Source organism: Gymnoscopelus braueri, assembly GCF_963280865.1.
Source record: "Gymnoscopelus braueri genome assembly, chromosome: 17".
Taxonomy (NCBI): Eukaryota; Metazoa; Chordata; class Actinopteri; order Myctophiformes; family Myctophidae; genus Gymnoscopelus; species Gymnoscopelus braueri.
The window spans coordinates 11,049,334-11,059,333 of record NC_137617.1 but is presented as its reverse complement, the minus strand read 5'-3'; the positions used below and the strand labels follow the sequence as shown (position 1 = coordinate 11,059,333).

The window sequence follows — 10,000 nt, the reverse complement described above, 5'->3', positions numbered from 1 at the left end:
ATGGCCAGAAATAGATAATAATAATTTGGGCACTCAATGAGTTAAATGATCCATTGGAACACAGGTTATTTTTTCCCCCATTTCTTTTAACCCATTCAATCAGGGTCATTTTGGATTTCTTTGGCTATTAAAAAATAGCAGATATGCAAGCTCATAGCTCTATGAGCTTGTAGATCTGCTATTTTTAAAACGTTGTGAACATTTGTGCAAATCTTTGAATATATATATATATATTTTTTAAAGCGAACCTTTTTAACTCAAATCTTTCATAGGTTTTTTCAACAAAAAAAAATCAGGATTTAGAAGACATTTGTAGACTCCCCAGAAGCAAAGATTTGAGTTGTTCGCTTTAAAAAATATACAATGATTTGCACAAATTTTCCACGATTTATCAAAAATGAAAGAAATCTTAAAATGACACAGATGCGTTCCCGGTATTAATGGGTTAAAATGACGGTTTTGGAGATAAAAAAGATGTCCGCCCTGAAAGCGACGATATGAATATGAATATCATTCATCCCACAGCCGCAGAATGTGCAGGCATTTCACGCTTCACTGGGCGAGTTCGTTCCCAAGCTTCTGTAACAGACAAAACAGGGCTAGACCGGAATGTGCTCATTTTGGTCCGAATTTATGATTTGTTTTTCCAACGGAAACTTCTACTGTTTTTTTCCTGTCAGTAAAATATTTCACAAGTCAATCTTTCCTACCCAGTTGCTTCCATAAATCTGTATTATTTAAGGCTACGATGCGGAACTCATTTAAATGAATAAAACGTTTTCTACAATCTGTATACAGAGTATCACTAGTACATGTGCAGGGGTTGGAGGTGGTCTCCATACTCTTCCATTGACATTTAGACCCTGTTAGGACACCTACTGGTTGACAGTGGTAATACAGTTATTTGAAGCACCGGATAAGACACTAGATCAGGGGTCTTCAACGTTGTTCAGGCCAAGGACCCCTTAGCTGAGAGAGAGATTAAGCAGGGACCCCCCCCACTACATATTGTATAAAATTGTGCTGCAGATTTAAAAGTTAAACTTTGAAACCCTCAATATTTAGTCAACTTGACTGTTGGCTCTGTACTTGGTCTTCTCTTTTTTCCTCTACTCCGACTCTCCGAAAATAGCAGATCTACAAGCTCAAGCTTGTAGATCTGCTATTTTCGGCTAATGTTCCCCATCACACAAAGATTTGGCGGACCCCCTGTAGTAATTCTGAGGAATGAGGACCCCCTAGGGGTCCCGGACCCCCTGTTGAAGACCCCTGCACTAGATGCACCGCCATCTTTTTTTGTATCACACCATGGGGAGAGGGAGACAAACGGACATAAAATATACAGATTATAGCTTTAACCAACGTTAGGTCTGATCAGCAAATCAGATCTAACAAATGGGTTTATGACTCTAGAAATGTCACCCTTTTTGTAACTTGTAAACCAATCGTACGTGTGAATGTGTCCATAATGTGCAATGTGTTTCTGCTCCTGCACGATGCCTTTAATTTGCCGCCAAGTGCATCTAGTGTCCTATCCGGTGCGCCGCTTCATATGACTTTATTGACGTTCTCAAGCAATTAGGTATCTGGTCTAAATGTCTCAATGGGAAAGTAGGAAGACCACCACCAACCACTGCACATGTACTAGTTATATTGTATTAACATGGTCAGATTGCCTTAAACTGACTTTTTAGTCACTCAAATAAGTTTCGGATTTCGGCATTTAACTGGATACAGTGACCCCACACTGTCCAACTCAACCAAGCTGAAGTACTCCAACTCTATACTATCTAATACTACATAATTATATTAACATAATGCAATGCACTTTCATAATCAATCTGTCTCTGTCTTCTCTCTCTCTCTCCCTGTCTTGTCTATCTATCTATCTGTCTGTCTGTCTGTCTGTCTGTCTGTCTGTCTGTCTGTCTGTCTGTCTGTCTGTCTGTCTGTCTGTCTGTCTGTCTGTCTGTCTGTCTGTCTCTCAGGTCTATAGTAGGTCGTAGGTTCTTCTTCCTGGTTGGGACTCTCTACCTCTACAGATGTGTCACTATGTACATCACCACTCTGCCAGTACCGGGAATGCACTTCCACTGCTCCCCAAAGGTAACACACACACACACGCACACGCACACGCACACACACGCACACAGACGGTCAGACGCACACACACAGACACACAGACGCATGGATACATACACACACATGGAGGCACGTGCACGCACACTAACCCACCCAGATGCAATCACCTGCCTGTGTTTATTCTCATGTCGATAGAAAACGTCTGGACGTCACATTCATGTTTACGTTCGTTTTAGTAGTCTCTATAAAAATAAAAGTCTTGACATTCATTAGATTGTTTCTAAATTGGAGAAAACTTTAGAAATGTTTTGCCAGTAATAACTTGCCCAAAATAGAGTGTTGAAGGGTTTCTCACACTAAATCAGTCGCACTGTTACTTTCAACTAAATTATAACGGTGGTTCTCAGCCTTTTTCTGGATCAGCGGCCCACTTGAAAATCTTGCAAGCGTTCGCAGGCCCACCCATCTGACCACAGCCTATGGGTGGGCCGCGAGCATTTTCAGAGCATGTTTATTTTAATGATCAATCAATCGATTGTGTTGGATCACTGGAATCAACGTAGTATACTTTACGTTTTTATTTATTGGTATCACTTTTTAATACTAATGTTATGTTATCGCTAAAAGTTTGCCAATTATTTGGGAGCCCTCTTGCAATACCCTCATGGCCCACCACAGGTTGACAAAATAAAATAATTTATATATATATATATATATATATATATATATATATATATATATATATATATATATATATATATATATCTGTCCCTATGCATCGCGAGACAGCTGTGACCTTGTGGTCCTTTTTTTCCACCCTAGTAGGAGGTCTGACATCTCAGGCTTGTTCCCACACAAGCACGCATTGCATTGCAGACACACGCACGGGCACATGCACATGCACGCACGGACACACACACACACACACACACACACACATCTTGAGCAAACTATAACTACATCTACTCAGCAGATCAGATTCAGCAGAGTGCAGAGTTTAAAAGAGCACTAAGCACATTTTTTTTTGACATCCGCCGTAATCTGAAGACTCACCTCTTCAGGCACAAGCTCAGCCCTTAGCATTTCATTGACCTAGATATGACGACCATACCTTTTTTGTTCTCATGTTTTAGTTTTTTTCTTGACCACAATGTTAATGTTAATTCACGATTTTTCAAAAATATTCAAAAATAGCAGATGTACAAGACGCGCTGTGAGCTTGTATATCTGCTATTCTTGAATAGCCAACGCTAAAATCTAAAATGACACAGATACTTTCCAGTTTTTTTTTTTCACGGTTCCCTTTAACGATTCCTATATATTTAAAATTATAAATATTTTATTTTGGCCTTCTTTAAATATTTATAAAGCATTCTTCTCAGAGGGAACCAGACACATTTTATAGGCAGGTCCCATGGACACAGAAAAGGGCCTTGGCAGGCAGATGCCTGCTCATGCTTTGCCTCCCTGCGGACGTAGAGCGGACCCTGAGAAGACGTCCACACTTTGCTCTCGGGAGAAATTGCGTTTCTTCCATGACCCTGTAAACATTACCAGAACACTGCTGCGCTTTAGCACAGTACACTGCTCCTATAACCACTTCAATCCTATATACTTTGTTGTACGAATGAATGTTTGGCAATTTTTGCCAAAAGATTGGACATTTTTTGGAAAAGAAATGTGCCTGTTTTTGCTGATTGTTTGCCGATCATATCATGCCTACAATAGGGACGCTAGAGTTCATGTGGTTATTTTAACATCATTTTTATTGAAGGATTGTCACAGCTTACAGGATAAGATAAACAAGAAAAAATAAACCCTTCTAGTTTTCTGGGGGAAAAAAAACACACACACACACACACACACAGAACAAACACAACCCCTCCCACCCAACCCCCTCACAAAAAAAATATCATTTGACATTAAATAAAAAGGTACAATGAAGAGGGCAAAAGTGGAAAAAAGGAGGGACAAAAAGGGGGGGAAAAGCTAACAAAACAACACACCAGCCTAAAGAGTATCAGAGGAGATGACAGCAATATGTGATACGCTTGTTGGTCCAATATATTATACATAAAGAAAATACACAGAGAATGCTTAACCCATACTGTTCTCAAGCACTTGAGGGGCCACCTCGAGCAGAAATACGCTCCGAGAGTGTTCGAAAATTCATAGAGCACTCAGAGTGCACACTGACCACTCTGACCTAAAAGCCAAGCTGTCCCGAGCATGAGAACGATGGTCGGACAGGAGATAGGCTCCTGCCCCATGGGCCACATGGCTCGGCAAGGCTTACAGTGTATGTCCCTGTTGACTGCACTTAATGCCGGTTCCAGCTCACTTTCCGTCTCTTTATCTGTCTCTCTCTCTCTCTCTCTCTGTTCCTCTGTCCTCTGCTCTCTCCCTCCATCTATCTCTGTCTATTCTGTCTTTTAATAGCACTCTATATCAGCGATCCTCAGCCTTTTTCATTCCAAGGACCCCTAGATTCACACGCTTCAGGCCACAGACCCCTATTTGTTTAAAAATCTCTACACGCACTGTAAAATCCTCAGTGTTTTAATTTAACTCTGAGAGTGTACAAATGCACAAATGGACCCTCTGGACCCCCCTCAAGAACCTGTGGGAGTCCCCAGACCCTACTTTGAGAATCAGTACTCTGTATTCTCTGTGTTCTTTCTCTGCTCCATATCTCTGCTTGGTTTGGTTTGTTTGATTATTTCAAATATCTAAATAAAAAAAACAGACACCCCTTCTTTTACAAAGGCATCAGAAAGGAAACAAGTCAACAAAAGTAAAAGACGAGAAAAGATTTGTTCAATGTATATCCTCATGAATGTAACAAAAATGTTAATACATTATGTATGTCATGATGATGATGATGATGATGATGATGGTGGTGGTGTGTCTCCAGGTGGCTGGTGACTACGTGATGATGATGTCGAGGGTGATGAAGATGCTGTGTGGAGCAGGGCTGACCATCACGGGCTCTCACCACCTGTGTGGAGATTACCTGTACAGTGGACACACCGTGATGATCACACTAACGTCACTGTTTATTACAGAGTGTATGTACGCATGCGCACGCACACGCACACGCACACGCACACGCACACGCACACTCACACTAAGTGGTGGAAGAAGTACTCGGACATTTTACTTAAGTAAAAGTAGCAATACCATAATATAAAAAAAATACTCTGTTACAAGTAAAAGGCCTGTGTTCAAAATGTTACTTGAGTAAAAGTACAAAAGTATTGGCATCAAAATATACTTAAAGTAAAAAAACTAAAAATGTACTAAAATGTTTGAAAAGAGAAGATCTACAAGCGCTCAACGCGTCGTGAGCTTGTAGATCGGCTATTTTCAAATATGTATGAAATAGGTTCATGTAATAATTGTAATGGAGTAAAAGTACAATATTTGTCTCTGAGATGTAGTAGAGTAGAAGTAAGTATTGAAGATTGGAAATACTCAAGTAAAGTAAAAATACCTCAACATTGTACTTAAGTACAGTACTTGAGTAAATGTACTCTGTTACTTTACAACTCTGCCCACACTCACACACACACTCTTGCCCAGCTGTGCCTTGCTGCTGCAGCAATGCTGACCCCTAGTGGCTGACAACAGCCATGACAGCTGCTGTTAAACTTAATGAATGAGGGCATGGACCTTGTTTTCAAAACTCAATGAGAGTTCTTCTGCTGTGAGCAGGCATTAGAATGTATTTCACCTGTATTTACAGAGCAGTATGCACAGTATTTAAAGTGTTTTCTATACTCAACCAGTGTTGAAAACGGCTTGGAAGAAGGCTTCATGTTGGAAACAACTAATCTAGATGCTTCCCAGGATATTTAACCCATTGAGACCTGAAGCTGATTCTTCACGTCTCCTAAATCTCAACAGTATTCTGAAAAACGTCTGTTTCTATATCAGTGGTGCTCAATCTTCTTTATGTCAAGGACCCCCAAAATTATATGTATTTGGCCGCAGACCCCCATCAAAATATTTTGTTCCAGGGACCCCCAGAAGCAAAGATTTGAGTTAAAAATGTTCGCTTAAATATATATATATATTCAAAGATTTGCACACATTTTCACGATTTTTCAAAAATAGCATATCTACAAGCTCGTAGCGCGGCACTCGGTGCCGCGCTACGAGCTTGTATATCTGCAATTTTTGAATAGCCCAAAGTGTAAAATAATGCTTTTTAGCTCAAATCTAAAATTGACACAGTTCCAGGTCTTAATGGGTTTGTACAATAAATATGAAAATAATAATAATAATTGCAAAATGAATATTTTAGAAGTAATTGTGTTGTGTTGTTGTGTGCAGACTCTCCTAAGCGTCTGTGGTGGTACCAGTGGCTGGTCTGGGCTCTGTGTGCTGTGGGACTGTTCTGCATCCTGTTGGCACACGACCACTACTCAATAGACGTCCTGGTGGCATATTATGTCACTACCAGACTGTTCTGGTGGTACCATACAATGGCAAATATACAGGTATTACTACTATTACTACTACTACTACTATATGACTACCAGACTGTTCTGGTGGTACCATACAATGGCAAATCTACAGGTACTACTAATATTACTGCTGCTGCCGTTATTACGGTAACCGGAAGGCTTTCTTTGGCGGACCAGCGGTTCTTGTATTCTTGAATTCTTGTTTTACTGAGGATAAGGTTATAAATAAGTTTAGGTAAGGCATAGTTTTACTGAGGTTACGTTTAGGAATAAGGTTAGGTTTAGGCATCGTTTACTGAGGTTCCATCCATCCATCTTCAACCGCTTATCCGGAGTCGGGTCGCGGGGGCAACAGTTCCAGCAGAGAGCTCCAGACCTTCCTCTCCTGAGCAACATTAGCAACTTCCTCCTGGGGGATCCCGAGGCGTTCCCAGGCCAGTGTGGAGATGTAATCCGCCCATCTGGTCCTTGGTCTGCCCCGGGGTCTCCTCCCAGTGGGACGTGCAGCGAGGACCTCCCTAGGGAGACGCTCGGGAGGCATCCGTACTAGATGCCCGAACCACCTAAGCTGGCTCCTTTCCAAGCGAAGGAGCAGCGACTCTACTCCGAGTCTCTCCCGGGTGACCGAACTTCTCACCCTATCTCTAAGGGAGATGCCAGCCACCCGTCTGAGAAAACTCATTTCGGCCGCTTGTACCCGCGACCTTATTCTTTCGGTCATGACCCACACTTCATGACCATAGGTGAGAGTAGGAACGAAGATTGCTCGGAAGACCGAGAGCTTTGCCTTCTGGCTCAGCTCTCTTTTCGTCACCACAGTGCGGTACAGCGACTGCAATACCGCTCCTGCTGCTCCGATTCTCCGGCTGATCTCCTGCTCCGTCCTCCCCTCACTCGTGAACAAGACCCCGAGATACTTAAACTCCTTCACCTGGGGCAAAGCCTCATTCCCTACCCGGACTGCACAATCCACCGGTTTCCTGCTGAGAACCATGGCCTCAGATTTGGAGATGCTGATTTTCATCCCAGCCGACGCACACTCGACTGCGAACCGATCCAGTGAGAGCTGAAGGTCCCGGACCGATGGTGCCATCAGGACCACATCATCCGCAAAAAGCAGTGACGCAACCCTTAGCTCACCGAACCGTATACCCTCTCCGCCACGACTTCGCCTCGAGATCCTGTCCATGAAAATCACAAACAGGATAGGTGACAAGGCGCAGCCCTGTCTGAGACCAACCCCCACTGGAAAATAATCCGACTTACTGCCGAGCACACGGACACAGCTCTCGCTTTGGGCGTACAGAGATTGGATGGCCCTCAACAAGGTCCCCCTCACCCCATATTCCCGCAGCACCTCCCACAGAAACTCCCGGGGGACCCGGTCATATGCCTTCTCCAAATCCACAAAACACATGTAGACCGGATATGCATACTCCCAGGCCCTCTCCAGGATCCCTGCCAGAGTAAAGAGTTGGTCAGTTGTTCCACGACCAGGACGGAAACCACATTGCTCCTCTTGAATCTGAGGTTCGACTATCGGCCGGACCCTCCTTTCCAGTACCTTGGCATAAACTTTCCCAGGGAGGCTGAGTAATGTGATACCTCTGTAATTGGCACACAACCTCTGGTCCCCCTTTTTGAAAAGTGGGACCACCACCCCAGTCTGCCACTCCCTCGGTACTGTCCCAGACTTCCACGCGATGTTGCAAAGACGTATCAACCAAGACAGCCCCTCAACACCCAGAGCCTTCAGCATTTCTGGACGAATCTCATCAACCCCCGGAGCTTTGCCACTGTGGAGTTGTTTAACTACCTCAGTGACTTCCTTCCGGGAGATTGACGCCGATCCCCCATCATCCTCAGGCTCTGCTCCTGTCAGGGAGGGTGGGTCTGATGTCATTGGGTTTAGGAGTTCCTCAAAGTGTTCCTTCCACCTCCCTACGACTTCCTCACTTGAAGTCAGCAGAGCCCCATCCTTGCTGTATACAGCTTGGATGGTTCCCCGCTTTCCCCTCCTGAGGTGCCGTATGGTCGTCCAGAACAACTTTGGTGCCGCCCGAAAGTCCTTCTCCATGGATTCCCCGAACTCCTCCCACACCCGCTGCTTAGCCTCCGTCACAGCTGTGGCTGCCGCCCTTCGGGCCTGTCGGTACCTTGCAACTGCCTCTGGAGTCCCCTGGGATATCATACCCCGATAGGCCTCCTTCTTCAGTCGGACGGCTTCCCTGACCACCGCTGTCCACCAGGGTGTTCGAGGGTTACCGCCCCTTGAGGCACCTAAGACCTTCTGACCACAGCTCACAGCCGCAGCTTTAGCAATAGAGGCTTTGAACATTGCCCATTCCTGTTCAATGCCCCCAACCTCCACAGGGATGCCAGAGAAGTCCCGCCGGAGGTGGGAGTTAAATTCCTTCCGAACAGAGGTCTCCTCCAAACGTTCCCAGTTCACCCGCACTACACGCTTGGGTTTGCCAGGTCTGTCCAGAGGCTTCCCCCGCCATCTGAACCAACTCACCACCAGATGGTGATCAGTTGACAGTTCCGCCCCTCTCTTCACCCGAGTGTCCAGAACATGCGGCCTCAGATCAGCTGATACGATTACAAAATCGATCATTGATCTTTGGCCTAGGGTACTCTGGTACCAAGTACACTTATGAGCATCCTTATGTTTGAACATGGTGTTTGTTATTGTCAGTCCATGACTAGCACAGAAATCCAATAACAAGCCACCACTCAGGTTCAGATCAGGGAGACCGTTCCTCCCAATCACGCCAGTCCAAGTATCCCCGTCATTGCCCACGTGTGCGTTGAAGTCCCCCAGCAAGACTATGGAATCCCCCACCGGAGCCCCATGCAGGACCCCATGCAGGGTATCCAAAAAGGCCGAATACTCTGAACTCTTGTTTGGCGCGTACGCACAGACAACAGTCAGAGTTTTCCCCCCATCAACCCTTAGGCGGAGGGAGGCGACTCTCTTGTCCACCGGGGTGAACCCCAACGTGATGGCACTCAGCCGGGGGCTTGTGAGTATCCCCACACCCGCCTGAGACCTCACACCCTGAGCAACTCCAGAATAAAACAAGGTCCACCCCTTGTCCAGGAGTTTGGTTCCAGAGTCCTTGCTATGTGTGGAGGCAAGCCCCACCAGGTCTAACTGGTAGCGCTCTGCCTCCCGCACCAGCTCAGGCTCCTTCCCCACCAGCGTAGTTACGTTCCACGTCCCAAAAGTCAGCCTCTGCTGCCCCTGATTGGTCCGTCTGGAACCTCTGCTGTCACTGCCACCCATCTGACAGTGCACCCGACCCCACTGGTTCCGATCGCGGGTGGTGGGCCCACGTGGCGGCGAAGATCTGCCCACGTTCCTTCTTCGGGCTGTGCCCGGCCGGGCTCCGTGGTTAGCCCGGCCACCAGGCGCTCGCTGACGAGCCCTTCCTCCGGGCCTGGCT

General features: G+C 45.4%; 1 protein-coding gene across 3 annotated transcripts in view; it reads left to right on the top strand.

The window, feature by feature from the left end:
- The window catches only part of LOC308105557 (phosphatidylcholine:ceramide cholinephosphotransferase 1-like), a 28,864-nt gene that overhangs the window by 14,711 nt on the left and 4,153 nt on the right, over window positions 1-10,000 (top strand). For all 3 annotated transcript variants that reach the window (XM_080456365.1, XM_080456364.1, XM_080456366.1), the window contains 3 exons: window positions 1,989-2,106; window positions 4,997-5,150; window positions 6,418-6,584. In XM_080456365.1, coding sequence (XP_080312491.1) covers window positions 1,989-2,106; window positions 4,997-5,150; window positions 6,418-6,584 — 439 coding nt within the window. The remainder of the gene's footprint in view (window positions 1-1,988; window positions 2,107-4,996; window positions 5,151-6,417; window positions 6,585-10,000) is intronic.